The 18,927-nt window shown below is 41.7% G+C and overlaps 1 protein-coding gene across 1 annotated transcript in view; it reads right to left on the bottom strand.

Annotated features, from left to right (window-relative positions):
- Positions 1-437: 437 nt before the first annotated feature.
- Positions 438-18,927, bottom strand: part of AP3M1 (adaptor related protein complex 3 subunit mu 1) — a 37,975-nt gene continuing 19,485 nt past the window's right edge. Inside the window, exons 2-9 of the mRNA XM_039547057.1 lie at positions 13,388-13,663; positions 12,596-12,767; positions 10,790-10,927; positions 8,044-8,129; positions 7,275-7,408; positions 6,101-6,308; positions 3,445-3,589; positions 438-723 (exon numbers count right to left, since the gene is read on the bottom strand). Coding sequence (XP_039402991.1) covers positions 623-723; positions 3,445-3,589; positions 6,101-6,308; positions 7,275-7,408; positions 8,044-8,129; positions 10,790-10,927; positions 12,596-12,767; positions 13,388-13,660 — 1,257 coding nt within the window. The 5' untranslated portion in view covers positions 13,661-13,663 and the 3' untranslated portion in view covers positions 438-622. The remainder of the gene's footprint in view (positions 724-3,444; positions 3,590-6,100; positions 6,309-7,274; positions 7,409-8,043; positions 8,130-10,789; positions 10,928-12,595; positions 12,768-13,387; positions 13,664-18,927) is intronic.

Raw genomic sequence — 18,927 nt, 5'->3', positions numbered from 1 at the left:
AGGCAAACACTTCCTAAGGCAGTATCTTGTAAACAAGAGCAAAAGATTTTTCTGTTCATCAGAAAGGCTCTCAAGGCAAGTGACAAATTTGACATGTCCCAGGCTCCCCTGGAAGCCTACCCAGTCTCTCTGCTGCATTCTAGTTCTGAAGTGATATCATGCTGCACTGTGAAGTGTTAACTTGTGGCAGGCTCAGAGAAAGTGTTGTATTCTCTCACCCTGCAGCAGTAAGACCTGCCATCACAAGAGGGTCCTGCTGGGTTGCCTGGCCTTTGCCAGTGTGCTTCACCACCTGCAATCCTGGCTTTGGTATCTTAGTTGGCAGTGCGTTAGTGGCATTCTGTGAACCACCCAATCCTCAAACAATCCTTGTTCAACAGAATTTATTAAAAGTGTGAAATTGTTAGGAAAAAAAATCAACCTAGTTTAAAGCCATGTTTATGAAAAAACAGATTACACTTTAATTTGAATAGTTGCTGTGAATAGAAATGCTTTGATCCCAAATTAGTGTGCATAATTACTCAATTGGCACCTAATAGCAACATACGTCACTAAGCGGTCGCAATTTCAAAATCTGAAGGAAAAAAATAGTACTACTTGCTCTGGCAAATACAGCATCTTCTCATGTCCGGACTTGGAATTTTCCTGCTTTTGTGATGTACTTAACACCTTTAAAAGGCTTGTATTTCTCTCCAAACATGTCAAGGCGATTTACTTTCAATCCTACACAAAGGAGAACATGAAGAGCAAGAGTTTTTACATTTTCACACACCCCTCCCCTTGAAGCCTCGGAGATGCCCTGGGCAGAGGAGTTTAGTTCTTCCACCTAGCAAGCACTACTGTTCAGGCTGAATTGGTTTCTCTTCTACCCTCCCTTTCTCAGTTGATTTTTATGCCAGAAGGGATGACTGTAATCCTCTAGTCTAGGGGTTCTTAACCTGGCAATGTGGCCACCCCATCTCTCCTATATTGCTAAGTGAGAGAGAGATCCTGGTACACAGAAGGGTAAAGATCACTGATCCATTCTGACCTGCTGCATAGCACATGCTGTACAATAGCTACACATAATTCTTTCCACTCTGAGCCAAATAGGCAATTGGATTAGAGCAGTGCTTTTACAGAGACATCCACTCTTGCTTTAAACAATGGAAAACTACTGCAGCTGTTGGTCAACTCCACCAATGGTTAGTTAACCTCATGGTTATAAGTTTGCACTTATTTCCAATCTGGGTACAGTAAGTCCTCGCTTAACGCTGTAGTTATGTTCCTGAAAAATGTGACTTTAGGTGAAATAATGTTAAGCGAATCCAATTTCCCCATAAGAATTAATGTAGGGCGGGGAGGGAGGGTTAGGTTCAGTTCCAGGGAATTATTTTTCACCAGACAAAAAGACTCTCTCTCTCTCTCTTAATATATACATACACACCCACACAGTACAAGTTTTAAACAAACAATCTAATACTGTACACAGCAATGATTGTGAAGCTTGGTTGAGGTGGTGAAGTCAGAGGGTGGGATATTTCCCAGGGAATGCCTTAGTGCTAAATGATAATCTAGCACTCGGCTGAGCCCTCCAGGGTTAACACGTTGTTAATGTAGCCTCACACTCTACAAGGCAGCACAAATGGAGGAAGGGGAGACAGCATGGCAGACAGAGACTCACACCCTGTGTGTGTGGGAGAGCAAGAGATGCTTATTGCCCTTTTAAGTACGCTGACCCCACTCTAGGTACATTGCCTTTAAAAAGATCAGGAAGTTGAGAGAGCAGCTGCGGCCAGCAAGCTCCCTCCATTCTGAGCCCTGTCCTGTCCCCACCCTGCTCTATATGGAGAAGGGAAGGGTGAACACCCTGACATTAGCCCCCCTCTTGCCCCCTTCCCTTCTCAGCAAGCAGGAGGCTCCCAGGAGCAGCTCTAAGGCAGAGGGCAGGAAAAGCACATGGCAGTGGGGGTAGGGACAGCTGAACTGCTGGCAATTGGTAGCCTGCTGGGCAGCTACTGCACAGTGAACTTATGGGAACAGGGAGCTCATAGGGGGCTGCCGGTCCACCCTGGTTCCAAGCCCCCACCAGCTAGCTCCAATGGGCTGCTCTTTCTGCAAGCAGTGGACAAAGCAGGCGGCTGCCAAACAACTTTATAATGGAGCATTGCACAACTTTAAACAAGCATGTTCCCTAATTGATCAGCAACGTAACAACTTAAACCGGGACGACTTTAAGTGAAGAGTTACTGTATTCCAACTGGTTCTTGCTATGCCTTTGTCTGCTGGCTCAAGTTAATCACACCTTTTTGAAAGTCTTCCCCTAGAACTGAGGCCATTAATCCTGATTTGTTCAAGTCTTTAGTTATTTGCATAATCCCTATACAGCACGCTGTCATTAGCATGTTAGCACAAGTACAAGAGATGGAAAAAAGCTCTTTATAGAGAGGGAACACTTGTGTGTCTCAAAAGGACACAAATTTCAGCCATTCAATAAGCTTCGAGGTCAGCAATGCGCAATCTAGAAAGTCCTCTGGATAGGCCAGCGCAAGTTGAGCAGTGTTTCCAGTAGGTTAGTGGCTTCCTCGACTGCACTGCAGCTCCAGAGACTGTGCCTGAGATGCCAGGTTTGGTCATTTGCCACACACCTGACCACCCCAGCACTCTGGAACCTCCCCCATGAGAGGGTGCTTACACTAAACACGGTCTTTTGCCCTCACTAATCCATTGCCCTCACTGATCCTCACTACCACCTCATTAGGTTCTAAGCAATATTTTCTGCAGGTGTATAATCAAATACGTAGAATGTGCCTGAGTTAAGGTTAAGGCCCTGTTCCTACAAACACTTGCTTATGTGAGTAACTTTACACAAATCCAATTGGTTTCAATGGTATTCACACACATTATGTTTGTTTGCAGGACTGGGGTCTGTAGGCTTAATTTCTCAAGTCCATGGTTGTATTAACACTGTAGCCTTCAGGTTTGATTTCATGCTCTGAAACTAGAGGAGTTACTTTGAAGCTGATGGAGGCTGTTAAGAGCTTTCAGAGTTAGGAGGAGAAATACATTTCCCAAAATAAAATTGTCACTGATAATCAGGATGGGTTTTCCCTGTGCTAGGCCCACAGAAGTCAAAGAACTAAGGAAAACCACACAGGGGAAGGAAATCCCACACAAAACTCTTCCTCGCCCTACACCAGAGAAGTTCATGTATGTTCCAGGCAGAAGCCTGTGAAATGCCCATTATTTTGCCCTGGAAAGGCCATCAGAAATGATCCAAATCATCAAGATTTCACGATCTTCTACTTGCAAGATGAAACTGTTAGTGTTTCAAGATAACTTCCTCTGAAGTGAACGCTGCTCTGTGTTCTACAGATTCCCTAGGTCAGCAGCTCCAATTCAACTTAGGAGACTCCTATTCCTACAATTGTCCTATAGTAGCTCTAGTTAATGCAGCCGTCTCACCTGAAATAGCTAGTTGTTGTATCTTAAACTGAACGTTTAGGCTGGGATTCTCCTCTGGCTTGGGGGCTCCAGACTGTAGATTCACTATGCCCTTAAGATTTGGTAGCTTTTGAGGGGTAATTTTGCCAATGTCCCAAGTTAACACCTACAAAAAAAAAAAAAAAAAAAAAAAAGAGTAGTGAGTGGATTTTTAGCAAATACTTTGTCAAGTTAATATCCAGCTGCTAGTTTGTGGGTTGTGTGGGGCAGCTACTCTGTAGAAAAATTCTGGCAGCTGGACACCAGGTCTGGTCAGGAGCCTTGCCTGGATTAAATCCAAAGTGAACCTGCCTTCCTGCTGCCAGATAAGAGCAATGACCAGGGGTCAGGAACCCTTAATGGGACCTGTTTCCTAAGCAATGGTTCTTGATAAATAACTCAGATAAGTCAACAGGGCATGAGTGAGGAGGGGAAGCAGAATAAAGCTAGCAGGTACGTGGGTAGGAGAGAGTTTGGGGGGGGGGGTGGAGAGAAGGAGAGAGATGGAAGGGGAAGGATTTGCAGTTAGAAGACCATTTGCATCACTGAGGCTTTAAAGGTTCAATTGTTTCAGGTGACAGTTACTTTTTTAGAAGTAAAGATTGGTACAAGAGCTCCCATTTGGCCCTCTCTCTGTTCCATTAAAGCTTTTAATGTATCAAAATTAACAGGACAAACCATGCTGGCAAAAGGCATCAGACACAAGTCAGCAGAACCGTAGGAACAGGGTTTTGCAACTGCAGCCTGATCATACATTGAACTCAATAGGAGGTAGGAATGGACACAATATGTGCTTGCCTGGCTCTACAGGGCACATCCAGTGCCCTGTGGTGCATGGTAGGCGAGGTGAAGTCCAGCAGACTAACGATTATGGTAAATCGAGTTTTGGTTCCAAGCCATATACAGTCGTTTGGACACAATTTCACGTATCTCTGTACTGATACACTGGGGGAGCACCCTCACTACATTAAGTGGGGGAAGACAGCAAGATTTTCTATGTTCTTTCCTACTTTTTATTTTGCCTCTTCCCAAATGAGGGTAAAAAGAGACACTGATCATTTGCATGATTTTACCACCTGGAGAAGAACCAGAAGCTGGATGTGTAAGTAGGTTGTGTGTGTGTTTTGGGGCTATTTGCTCCTTCGCCCACCTTCCCTCCCACCTGGGGCAAAGTTCTAGTAGGTTTGTCTGCCGTGGGCTCTGTTCACTTTTAAAGAGGAAAATTATTGAATCAAAATCAGTTTATTTCTTTGAGGAACTGTTGCTTCAAGCTCAAATCAAGAGCTAATTGGTAACTTCCTGGGGCAGCAGCAACTGACATTGAAATGAAACCTACAGTAGTGGGACTTGGCCCAAATCCCATCCTGCTAAAAATGCTCTTAAGGGTCAAAGAAAACTAAGAGTTCTGGGTGTCAACTCCCATGTGCAAGAGGCATAAGTTAGAATTCTGTTGAAATGATCTATTCAGAGAAGCAAAATTATGGGTCAGCTGTTTTCCATTCCACTCCCTGTTTGTTTACAATGATTTTTTGGGCAGCGTGAGAGCAACAGCAAACATAGCAGAATAGGGGGTGGATTTGGGTATGTTTGCTGGCTATTTTGCCTGTTGCAGTTTATACCTGCCTGCCACTTGTTGTCTGAGTTTAAAGTTCTGTTGCAGCAGTTACAAGTAAATGTCTTCTCACAGAGCTTAGGGGAAGGGCATGCACCATAAATGAAATTGACACCAAGTGCTGACACGCATTAAAAAAAGTGTGTGTTTCTGTAGTCCCTTTTAGGGTTATGGTAACAACATGTACAAAATGTGGTTTCAAAGATGACTGTGGCCCTTTAAAATTTACCAGGAAAAAAAAAAGATAAAAAGATAAAAAACCAGAAGTTTTTTAGATTGTCATAAATGGTTAAGTTTAGATTTTTGCTCTGGTACACAAAGCACTCTAGAGCAGTGGTTCTCAAACTTTGTTTTTTCCACGGACCACTTGAAAATTGCTGAGGGTCTCGGTGGACCACTTAATGATCTTTCCAAATGTTGTTTGTACCGTTAAATAACTATTGTAAAGCGCTTTGGATAAAAGCGCTATATATAAAACCCTTAATAATTAACTTTTTGTTCTACAAATAAAAGCAATGGATGTGCCCTCTCTCCGCTGCTGGGGCTGGGAAGGAGGGAGTCTCTTCCCAGCCAGAGAGCTAAGGCTGGGAAGGAGGACCATTTCTCCCCGGCAGCTGCAGTGCTGGAGCTGGGGAAAGTCACCTCTTTCTTTGACCACCGTAGCCCTGCACGTCCCAAATTCCTCCCACCCCCTCTTCTCACTGCTCTGCCCCCTCCTACCTACCTCCTATTCCCCCCAAGGCCACCACCTCACCTTCTCCAGGGTCCAGGCACCTAATTAGTGGAGCCATGCCTGAGCTGCTCCATTAATTAAGTGGGTGGCCCTTCATTGTTTCATGTGCGGCCACCCAGGCGCACACCTTAGAGGGAACTATCCATGGACCACCTGAATGGAGCTTGTGGACCACTGGTGGTCTGCGGACCACAGTTTGAGAACCTCTGCTCTAGAGTATGATGCTTTCTCTTGATTTCTTTAATTGTGTCTGCATTGAATTTAAAGACAGAAATAAACAGCTCAAGACTTACTTTAAGGACGGGATCAAATGTATAGCTGCCTTGTGTGGAAGTAAGGTTCATGTTTAGTACAGCTTTTGGCATATGAACCGTCACAATGACTCCTTCCACTGTCTTCCCCATATTCTGTTTAGGTCCAATTGTAACATCGAATCTCCCTGAAGAGCTGTTCTCCTTAAAACTGATTATGTGTTTCACATACACAGGAATTGCTACCAAGCTGAAGACAGAAACTGGGAATTAAATGCACTTAGCAGAAAAGACTACTTCAGATAAATTAGGGGAAATAAAAGTACAGTTTGCAAAGGAGTCTTATATCCATCATGGTGTTGGCAGGATAAATCAAAACCAATTTCTCTTGAAAGTAGAAAGTAATACTCTCCTAAAAAAAATCCAAACAGGGGAAAAAAAATTGAAGTCCTTAAGTTAGTGGTTTGTAATGCAATAGCAGGTTCTATTGGCGAACAGTTTTTCAACAATCAATACAAAAAAGGTACTTACAAGCACTCTGACTAGAAACATTCTCACTTTTGCTTACATTAAAATGAAACTAAGCTTGAAGATAATTGCAGTTTAGCTGAGGTTTTTTAAAGCCAGTGAAGATCTATGTACTACAGAGAGATAGCATCTTAATTACAGAGCAGCTTCTAGCAATGGATACATCAGGAGTTAAATGTTCTGTTACAAGCTAGCGATCTGCCCAGTTGAACAATCACAACTGAGATGATATCAGCATCTCTGCCAAGCAGGGTTTTGTGTTAGAAAAACTATGACAGAGCATCAGATTAAATAAATCTGAGACAGCTACCCATGCACATGCATTTAGCAATAATGAGAATTCCAGTCATTAAATCAAGAGTCAGAGCAAATTGAGATGTTCATGAGATTATTCCAAGGCTTGTTTACAGGGTGCATTAGCCCACATGAGTGAGTTGTAGATTCTAGTGTGCATTACCATGGTGCACACTAAATGGCTAATGTGGCACCTGCTGGTGTGTAATAAAAGTTCCCTAGGGCACATTAATGAATCCTGTTTGAAACTTTTAGCACATGCCAGCAGGGTCTGCACAGGAAATTTAGTGGCCAACATCCTAGTCCGCACTACAATTTGCTCCCCTCTCGCATGGACTAACGCACTGTGCAGACACGTCCGAAGTGAAGACTGGGGAGCTAACACAAAACTTACTTTTGGGAGCTCACACGGTAGGATATCAGTCTGAAGTTGCCATCTGGAGGAATAAATGAGAGCACTCTTTCAGACTCCCAACGCTTGAACCGAATACAGGGATGGAAACTGACGTCATCCAGAAGCCTCGGGTTCTACAGGAAACGAGACAGATGTAAGCTTCTCCCACATCTGGTGAAGGTTTGATATCAGTTGGTTTATATTCCTTCCTCACCCCCTGCATCCTAGCTTTGCTGCTGTGGAGAGGTGCTAGATTGACAGTCCTGATCATCAGACCAGGTACAGCCAGTGGACAATAGGAATGCCAGTTTCCCCTCACAGTGCCTAAGCTGGGACTTGTAGGGATTGGCTTTAAGTGAGAGACGCCAACTTAATCTCCAGGCGCATTCACTCCTTTGCCCTCAAGGAAGCCATCTGAGGAGAGCTAGTTTTGATGTGACAACCTATTGTTAGGACTCTGCACCACAATCAGTCAGATAATGGCAGCTGTCAGTTACTGCTGACCTAGGGACAAAAGACTCTACATCCCCATTACTAATTACTGAACAAGGTGGCTAGCAGTGACAGCAATGCAAAGTTTCATGCACTATTCAAAATGGGTAACGTGGCTGACTACATAAGAGCATTCTGCTCAGTCATGAAGCAGCTGGAGTCTTCTCTCTGTACACTATGGATTGAAGGCAACATTTCAATCTTTTTTGCATAACTCTGCTAGAAATACAATACAATACAGTTACATTTAGATAGCTGATTGCATTGCTAGGTTTACCATGAAAGAAAGAGAAAGATCAGGCATTCCTGACAACTTAATGCAGGAATCAATGACACCTTGAATTTCTGCAAAGACTGTGGAACCTGGAAAAGTAGTGAGAGAGAGACATGGTTTAGTATACTGTGGATAGCTTACCAAATATAACAGGAGGTGCAATAAAGAGGACATAAATGCATCATATACAATGGTGCAGATATCAGTATGTTTAGCACCCAGCTATGCAAACAGAAAGTATCATTCTTGTTACATATATCACAGAAGGCTTGCTGAGGTAGATTAGCTGCAGCAAACAAATTGTTCTAGTCCCATCCCAGTTGATTATTGCTTAATCACATATTATTTGCTACACTTAACATTGCTGTGTCTAAACAGACATCCTGTCCCTAGCAGCGGCGAATATGTGTTTGTCACAATATTCTCAATCTATAATCCTATGTTCACCTCTTTACAGGACTATGATAAATTCTGTATGGAACATGCCCTGTGAGGTATCATTTGAAAACTCAATTTGCTGATCATCATAATTGTCCTGGCAAAATGTGTGGCAACATTGTATGTAAAGTTATAAGATTTTACTGTATGATATTACTAAGAGCAGTCACAAACCAGTTCCTTGGTGACAAGAGGCAAACTGATGCCTCAGCCAGGTATCAACAAAATCAAATACACCATCATCTGGTTAATTGGCTAATTTTGGACAGGAAAAAGAGTGTCAGTGAGAAATTAACATCTTGGCAAAGAAACAGCTGGAAGTTCCTGTCCCCATAGACTGTCTCCTGAACTCTAGCTGGAGACTATTCTCACAGAAAAGGAAAAGTATAAAGAATGGGGAACAGATGCTCCAAATCATTTCTCTTTCTTTCTACCTATGGCAACACCACTACTTGAGGAACAAAAATGGCTTTGGATTGAGGGAGGAATCCTGTCTAAAAGGAATTCTGCCAGTAAGTCTGATAGAACATGCAAGAGACCTTTTGCTTTGAATTCACTTAGCTTGCTAAAGTTAGATATCAGCTGTGTTACTTTTTATTTTTGTAACCAATTCTGACCTATATGCCTCATTACTTGTAATCACTTAAAATCTATCTATCTTTCTGTAGCTAAACAAACTTGTTTTATCTAAACTAGTGTTGGACTGAAGTGCTTGAGAAACTCCATTTGGTATAACAGGATTTGTGCATATCATTTTCTATAAATAAAATGATGGACTTTAGATGAGATTGTTTTGTCTAGGGGAAGGCTGGGTAGTATAACATGCACGTTTCTGGGGAAAGTCTGGGACTGGAAATTAGCTGGAATTCAAGAGTTGCTGGCTGTAGCACTCAGACAGTATAGCTGGAGTGATTCATTGGCTGGAAGCTGTGTGAGGAGACCAGGAGAGGTAGCTCTCATAGTGAAGCACTGTAAAAGGCACCAGAGGCTGGAGAATTGATAGCATCAGCTGTTCAACAGTTCAAATTGTACCCTGGGTAATGCGACACATGAAAGCTCTTCCCTACACCATTCTACTCCTAATAAATTGTGCAGTGTTACATATGGAAGCTGAAGCAAGACAAAAATGTGATACGCACAGGTGATCAGCTCTTGTCAGGAAACACTTGCCTGGATTATCTTTGGCTTTCATAGATTGCAATGTTGTGGGTTATTCTCATTGTTTAATGAAATAAGTCTCTTACATCTGTCATGTCTTGACAGACAAGGCAACACCATGAGACTTCTTATCTAGCAAGCAACTGCTGCCTTAAATGCCCCAAGGGAACAAAAAGGTCTTGGATCTTTAATGGAATTCCAGGCTTATGTAGCCATACAACAGAACAATTAATTGGGATAAAAGAGATGCAGCAGCTACTGTTCACTCATTTTGAAATGGGCCAGAAGAGAGGAAACTGTAGGCTAGTATTTAGTTTAGTGCCTAAAGAGGAAGAGATACCATTTGAAATGTATTGGAGCATGAGCTTTCGGGGGTGAATATCCACTTCATCGAATGCATGCATCCGACGAAGTGGGTATATGAACTGCTCACAACTAGTGCAACAACATAGGATTCAAATAGCCTCAGACCTTTCTGGAAGAGGGAGCCATAATGGAAATACAGATGGCAATTTTGTTATACCATTACTGACTGGGTATACCCATTACATTTTTTGGATGGTATTGAGCAAGTTAAGTGCATTCCATGTTGTGTGTCAAGGTATTCTGACTGTCATGCTTTCCAACCGCCCCCCACTCCCCAAGGGATTTTAATATTCAGCATTCATATGGGCTGGCTAGTTGGAAAAGGGCATTCTCTCACTGTTACACAGAGGCAGATAATGGGGAAGCTGGAGAGGTGGCAAGTGACAATGTTTGTCCTGCTCATACAGTGAGGAGCCTTGAACATAAGGATGAGTTGTTAGAACAAAAGAACAGTGGACATAAAGATAAACAGACCAGCTTAAAGCTTTGGCCTTCAAGAAATAGGTTTCTTCTAGTAACTGTAAGAAGGTACCAATAGATAAGCCATGATTATCTAGTTGCAGGGTACTTCTTAAAAATCAAAAGCTTGCTGAGTAAGTGGCCCAGGCCATATTGCTATTATGAAATGAAATAAGTTTGTGCATGGTATTGCAAATGGGCAGCACACTTAATTGTTATGTATAGAGGCAGTCAGTTAGACTGCTTGAATTCTTGCTAAAGAGCACTAGCTAAATAGAATGTTGAAACGACCTTTGACAAGCAAATCTACGTTGACATGGCACCTTACCTGATTTGTCTATAATTGCATCTATTTCTTCAATTACATCAAAATAGGCTTCGTTGTTTGTGTACTTTACCACTGCTCTGCGCCAAGGAATGTTGGACAGCTGTCCAGTGGGAAGTGTTTCACCCATATTGCTACTGCCTGGAAAAAACACAAACAATCCATTAGAAGAGGTTTGTTCCAGATCCCACAGTTATGCACCAAAATAAGATGAACCCAGGAACTACAAATTATAAACACCAGGATTTCCTTACTTGGATTATCCAGAGTCACATTTTCTGAAAAAGTCCTTTCTGACAGTGCTCTACTCTGCATTCTTTGTACCTCTAAATATTTTACCTGAGTCAGCAGGAGCTTTTAGAGTGCTAATAATGCAGCATTAGTGATTTAGAAACCAAGGTTGCTTAAGGCACATCTAAATATTTTACCTTCCCGTAGTCAAAATTCAGATAGGAAAATGGTTCTTAGCCTTGAACATGAAATATAGAATAATAGAAGTGTAGGACTGTAAGGGACATTGAGAGGTCATCTAGTCCCATACCCTGCACTCAAGGCAGGACTAATAACTAGACCATTCCTGACAGGTGTTTGTCTAACCAGTTCTTAAAAACCTCTAATCACTGAGGGTATGTCTACACTACCCACCAGATTGGTGGGCAGCGATTGATCCAGCAATCTAGTGTAGACGCAATAAATTGCGAGTGCTCTCCCGTCAACTCCTGTACTCCACCACCGTGAGAGACGCAGGCAGAGTTGACAGGGAAGCAACAGCAGTCGACTCACCGCAGTGAAGACACCACAGTAAGTAGGTCTAACTACATCAACTTCAGCTACGTTATTTACGTAGCTGAAGTTGCGTAACTTAGATCGATCCCCCCCCAGTGTAGACCAGGCCTGAGATTTCACAACCTCCCTAGGTAATTTGTTCCAGTGCTTAACTATCCTGACAGTTAGGAAGTTTTTCCTAAAGTCCAACCTAAACCTCCCTTACTGCAATTTAAATCCATTGCTTCTTGTTCTATCCTCAGAGGGTAAACGAGAACAATTTTTCACCCTCCTCCTTGTAACAATCTTTTATGTACTTAAACTATTATGTCCATTCTCAGTCTTCCCGTCTCCAGACTAAACCCAGTTTATTCAATCTTTCCTCACTGGTCATGTTTTCTAGACCTTTAATAATTTTTGTTGCTCTTCTCTGGACTTTCAAATTTGTCCACGTCTTTCGTAAAATGTGGCACCCATAACTAGGCAACAATACTCCAGTTAAGGCCTAATCAGTATGGAGTAGAGCAGAAAAATTACTTCTGATGTCTTGCTTACTACATCCCAGAATGATGTTTGCTTTTTTTTTTTTTTTGCGCAACAGTGGCAACAGTATTGACTCACATTTACCTTGTGATCCACTCTGACCCCCAGATCGCTTTCCAGAGTACTTCCTCCTAGGTAGTCATTTCTCATTTTGTATGTGTCTAACTGATTGTTCCTTCCTAAGTGGAGTACTTGGCATTTGTCCTTATTGAATTTCATCCTGTTTACTTCAGACCATTTCTCCAGTTTTTGTCCAGATCATTTTGAATTTTAATCCCATCCTCCAAAACACCTGCAACCCCTCCCAGCTTGGTGGTATCATACTTTCTATATCACTGATGAAGATATTGAACAGAACTGAACCCAGGCCCAATCCCTGTGGGACCCTACTCGATATGCCCTTCCAGCTTGACTGAACAACTGATCACTGGTATTCCCAGAGAGTAGTTAATTTTATTTAAAAAAAAAAAAACGTCAAAGCTAGTTATGTTTTAATCATACCTGTGATGGAATTGACAACAGAGCGCAGAATCGTGGGAGGTTTAATCAACTCTTTTAAGATATTTGATTCCGTTGCCAATGGAAAGCCATTGTCTAACATTTCTTCTAGAAGCTCATACACAATAACCATATTGTCCTTAATTGCAGTCTCAGAGCACCCTCCAAAATAATCCTAAACAAATCAGAGATTACAAAGGAAAAGGATTTTTATTCATATTAAAAACACTTTAAAGTTTATTTTGCTTATAAAACAAACTACTAATAATGCTAGCAAGGGCATTTCTGGACATGTCTTGAATCACAGGATTATTATAGAGTCCAGTGCAAGTATGGGTATAGTCTCTGGTCATTGTTCAGTTCAGGGAATACTCTGAATACACCACCATGTAGGTTCTTCAGTGCTATTCGTTTTATCTGTCAAGTAGCTTTAAGCTGCATCATGGTAAACTGTATTACAAAAATTACAATTGTAACTGGCAGTTTTATTACACCAGATGCATCAGTATAACATGAATAATATAAAAGCTTCCACCTTTTGGTAAGATTGTGTAAGTCAGTATTTGATTTGTTTGATGTGTATGTTTACTGCAAGTTAATACCAAAAGTAAAGAAGCAAAACAAACCTTTTGTGACGTTGTGCTTTATTAAGCAAAACGCTGATTTAAAAAAAAAAGACTATAGATCACAAGGGGAATCAGATTAAAAAAATAGTAGCAAAACCCTCTCTGTCAAACTTGTGCAAGAGACACACTTGGCCAATCTGAAAATTCAAAGAATTTATCAGTGACAGACCTGAAATGTATCTGCTACTCGGTGCAGGAATTCAATTACAAAGAGTGGTGGCACTTCTGTCTGTATGACAGACACAAAGAAGATTTTTTCCCGGTAGATGCTGATGAGGTAGTGGTGGGGCGTTGAGATGACAGGGGGCACATTCTCAACATCGGCTGCTTTCTCTTGAGCTTCAAAGAAATAATCACACACAGATTGGCTCACAACGCTCTTCCAGTGCTTCTCCAAGAATATATCACCAGAACAGTTTATAAGAAACAGACTGTGGATCATTTTCTGTTGGAGACACATTCACACATGTTATACAGATGGAAGTGATTTGAAGATTGACATTACCTCTCCTCCCACCTTCCCTTCACTCAGGTGTTGGCTCTGTACCAACATGCACCGTGAATTTTTTTTAAGTTACTCATCATATATTTTGCTTTACTGCAGTATTTGCTGCAATTCTTTAATAAAAGGAAATACCCACAAGGACAGTAAGCTGTTACTGTAGTAAGTACTTAGGACTTTTTTTTTTTTTAAATTGAAGGCACCCACACTTTAAAGAATAGCTAAGCAAGTATTAAACCTATTTACTCTGTCCAGCAGCACAACTGTGAACTGATAAAAACATAATTGCATATTCAAGTGTAGTTTTAAGTTCAAACTTCAAAAAGTCAAAACAAAGCATCATAGAAATGTAAGACTGGAAAGGTCTTTGATAGGTCATCTAGTCCAGTCGCCTGCACTGAGGTAAAACTATATATAATCTAGACCATCCCTGACAGGTGTTTGTCTAACCTGTTCTTAAAAACCTCTGATGACAGATTCCAAAACCTCCCTAGGTAATTTGTTCCAGTGCTTAACTACCCTGACAGGAAGCTTTTCCTAATGTCTAAACTAAATCTCCCTTGCTGGAATTTAAGCCCATTGCTTCTTGTCCTGTCCTCAGTGGCCAAGGAGAACAATTTATCTCCCTTCTCTTTATAATAACCTATTATGTACTTGAAAGCTATGTCCCCCCTCAGTCTTCTCTTCGCCAGACTAAACAAACCCATTTTCCCCCAGTATTTCCTGGTAGGTCAGGTTTTCTAGGCATTGAATCATTCTTGTTGCTCTCCAAATTGTCCACATCTTTCCCAAAGTGTGGTGGTGAGAACTGTACATAATATGCCAGTTGAGGCCTTATCAGTGCTAAGTAGGTAAAAGAATGTGTGTGTCTTGCTTACAACATAACCCTTGGTTCTTCTGTATCGAGTTTTACAAGGGTACTCAGTTGTGAAAAACCAACATAGTTAATCTGTGTCAGTTTCTAGGGCATTGGGGATGGAAAGAACAGCAGCTTCATATATCCAGGAAAAGCCATTGAAAAACAGTATTTTCATTAATCTGGGTGGCCTGGCCAAGATGGCTGTGAAATGGCAACCTCTTATTCCTTAAGAAACACAACTCAGCCACAAAAATATTTACATAGGCCTGAAACCTCCATGTTTAATGACTCACGCACAAAGCTTCTCCTCCCTCCTCCTCCTCCCCCCCCCGCCCCCCCAAATATACCCAATGCTTGAGACTTGTCAGGCTACTGGGAAAAGTGTTTAGTTCCAGACACTTTCTGCTGTTCACAAAACTCGAGCATCTGCTCATTTTGTTGAGTTTCCAAGTCACTTGCAATGCTCTAACATGGCTTTTAGATACTGACCAGAAAATGAAAGCAAAACAGGTTCATCCATCAAACTGGTCAGAAAAGATGCACAGTAGTTTTTAAGGTAAAAGCTGCAATAATACTAAAAAACAAACACTTGAACATTAACTTGTTGTTTGGCCTTTTTAAAAAGATATACTTGCATCTGCACAGTGGTAAGAGTGTGCATCAAGGTTACTCTTACACCAGAAGAGCTGTCTTCTCAAACTCCCCCCCACCCCACCCCCAAAAAAACAAACAAAAAAAAACCACCACAAGATGTTGTGGCATGTATAGACAAACACTCCTGTACCTGAAATAGTTTGAAGAGATGTGTTAAACAGCCACTATTTTTTATTTTAGAAAGACAAGGTTACTATTCTGTAAGATTTATTTTACTGAGTAAAATAATTGAGTAAAAGTTGACTGATATTCCCATCGGGGGGGGGGGGGGGCGTGGGGGCAGGGAAAGGGAAGTCAGCACAAAACCCCTCAACCTTGTAGCCAACACATTGGTCTTGTCTTCACTAGGATTTTACTTTGACTTAGCTAACTGGAGTTAAACATCTTTTTTCCTAGTCGAGATGCAAAGAGCAGCAAAAAAAGGCCACATCTTGTGGCCCTTATACAGGCTTAAGAGTCCCATTGGCTCAAGATGGAACTTTAGAAGAGGATACTTAGGGTACGTCTTCACTACCCGCCATATCGGCAGGTAGCAATCAATTTCTCAGAGTTCGATATATCGCATCTCATCTAGACGCAATACATTCAACTCCGAACGCGCTCCCATCGACTCCGGAACTCCACCACCGCGAACAGCGGTGGCGGAGTCGACGGGGGAGCCGCGGACGTCGATCCCGCGCCGTGAGGATGGGTAAGTAATTCGAACTAAGGTACTTCAACTTCAGCTACGCTATTCGCGTAGCTGAAGTTGCGTACCTCAGATCGACCCCCCCCCCCCCGCCCAGTGTAGACCAGGCCTTAGTAATCATCTGTGGTACTTAGCTGCAGGAGGAGAAGACACTAGAAATTAACAGGGTTGATAAGAATGAATAAAAAAAAAAACAGATTTTTGTAATTTAAATTGGATTTTGATTATTTAAGTTTTTTTTTCCTTTTAGAAAATAAACCTGTTTAAAATGAAATCTAAATATCCCATAACACGTTAGGTCTAAATTTATAATGTCAAACATTTAACATGAAATAATATGCTGAACCCTGAGCCTCTATCAAAAGCTTTTTATTTCTAACTATTTCCTTGATTCTAACTTTTGAGGTCAAGCTGTATACATATGGCACAAAAGGTCAGCCTAAGTAACTTAGACCGTTTCATTTTCAAGATATTTAGGTGAGTAGGAACTTAAGCTCCAGTCACATAGCCATATGAGAAAAAATGTCCCAAGCTGACCTGAAAGAATCAAATTTAATAAATCAATTAGTTGTAAATGTGAAACATATTTTGATAAGAGAAGTTTATGTATCCAAAACATTTAAGGTTGTTTTGTTTAATAAAAATAAGTTGTATATGCCATGTGTGTAATTAGATTCCAAGTTACCATCATAATGCTTCATGACACAAATCATGAGCAGAAAGTTAATTATCTAGTAAATAAAAAAGTATTCTGCATCTGTTTCATACTAAAAATGTACTTTAACAAGAATCTGAAAATAATGAGCTATATATTGCTTAAATAAATGTATATAGTTATAGTATACCCTGCTAAGTAGAAAAAAGATGTACCAAATCTAGTGTAAAGGTTCTATTTAATTGTAAATCAACATATTTTAACGGTTACATGAGCCACTGAGAATGCATCCTTTCAAGAAAACAAGTATAAATGAAAAAGTTGATTAAAATCTGATTTCAATCAAGGCTTTTCCACTTGATGTTTTACATTCCCTCGATTTAAATCAATCCATCCTGGAAATTAACACTATTGCAAGTCTCCATTGAGCATACATAGGGTTAAATTCATCCAATGTTTAGTTTGTTACTGGAACAGGAACAGAATTTGAAAAAAAGTGAGCAACTTTTAAGATGAGTGAAGTGTTCTTAAACAGAGCAGCCTGGACATAACTGCTTTAATCCAGTTTGACTAACCTTGTCCTGAATTTAGCAGGCACTGCACATTAAACCTCTGCAAAGTCTCTCAAGATACCACATTTGTGTGGCTAAGTCTAATCAACCACTGTCAGTATTGTTCCACACCAGCATAGGACACACACATGAAAGTAATCAGCTATGAAATCTTAGAATAGTTCTTACATGTATTTTAATATTAATACAATAGCCTATTTGTTAAAGCCAAACCCCAATTCACAGCAAACAAACAAAGCTGCATAGGAGAGTTTCAATACAAGCAGCTCTGGATCTGGCTACAGAGATTACAGTTCATTTCTACAAGGATTCAAAGCCCAGTGTAGTCTATACAGAGAGTCCCATGGACTGCAAGAGGTCTTTGGATCAGATGTCTGAATCATGGAGCATTTTTAAACTCTAAAAATTGTCTTGCTGTTAAAGCCCACAGATTCTATGGATCAGCATGAGCAACATTAACAAACCTGCATCACTCATACTGAAATGCTGAGCTGCTAAACGTTGATTTGTTTAAATTCTGACCCTAGCAAGTGCTCCTGGATCATCCTTCAAATGGATTGGCTCAGGCCTGGTCTACACTAGGCGTTTAAAAAATTTTTTGTGTGTAAAACGATTTAACCCACACCACACCAGCAGTCACCTTATATCGATTTTAATGGCTCTTTAAATCGGTTTCTGTACTCTGCCCCGGAGGAGTAGCGCGCGCTATATCGGTATTAATATCGAATAGGGTTAGTGTGTGTGTGACGTGGTATTGTTGGCCCTATCCCACAGTGCACCACTGACCGCTCTGGACAGCATTCTCAACTCGGATGCACTGGCCAGGTAGACAGGAAAAGCCCCGACTTGAAATTCATTTCCTGCTTCGACAGCGTGGGAGCTCATCATCACAGGTGACCACGCACAGCTCATCAGCACAGTTAACAATGCAGTCTCCTGAGAATCGAAAAAGAGCCCCAGCATGGACGCTCAGGTAATGGATCTGATCGCTATATGGGGAGATGATTCAGTGCTAACAGAACTGCGTTCAAAAAACGAAATGAAAAGTATTTGAAAGAATTTCTAAGGCTATGACTGCTAAAGGCCACAGCAGGGACTCCGTGCAGTGCAGAGTGAAAGTTAAGGAGCTCAGACAAGCCTACCAGAAAACCAAAGAAGCAAACGGAAGGTCGGGGCAGGTCGAAAAACATGCGCTTCTATGCTGAGCTGCATGCAATTTTAGGGGCTGCGCCACAAGTACACCCTGACTGTGGATTCCAGGAAGACTCTCGAGAGAGCACACACACTCCCGCCCCCCAGCAGCAGAGCTTTTTATCACCTGACTGATTACCACTACCCTGCTCCCAGCCCAACCAAGCACTAGAATGAAAGAAGAGAGCTCTGGTGAGTGTGCCTTTGTAAGTAAGGGGGTGGCCATTTTCTACTGGGTTTGGAATGCAGCAGCTTAAAAAAACACTTTCCTGCACGCGAAGGGGGAGGGAGGGGAGGAATGCACCGGCGGCGAGCTTCCCCAAGCCTACGGACAAGCAGTGGGGGGGGGGGGGGGTTTGTTAGCAGGAGAGCGCGTGGTATTAGCCATGCGTTGGGGGGGGGGGGGGGAGGAGAAAGTGGCCATGGCGTGGCATGCAAGCTGAATCCTGATGCCTGGACCTGTGTCTGTGAGATCTGTAACCCCAGAGATGCAAGCAGTGATGAAAATGCGACCTTGTAGGGAATCACATGTGCTATATGTAGTGAAAGTGTGCTTCACTGTGAAAGTCCCTCTGCAGCTGCAAATTT

Source organism: Mauremys reevesii, linkage group 7 (assembly GCF_016161935.1).
Source record: "Mauremys reevesii isolate NIE-2019 linkage group 7, ASM1616193v1, whole genome shotgun sequence".
NCBI lineage: Eukaryota > Metazoa > Chordata > Testudines > Geoemydidae > Mauremys > Mauremys reevesii.
This window is presented reverse-complemented; position numbering and strand designations above follow the sequence as displayed.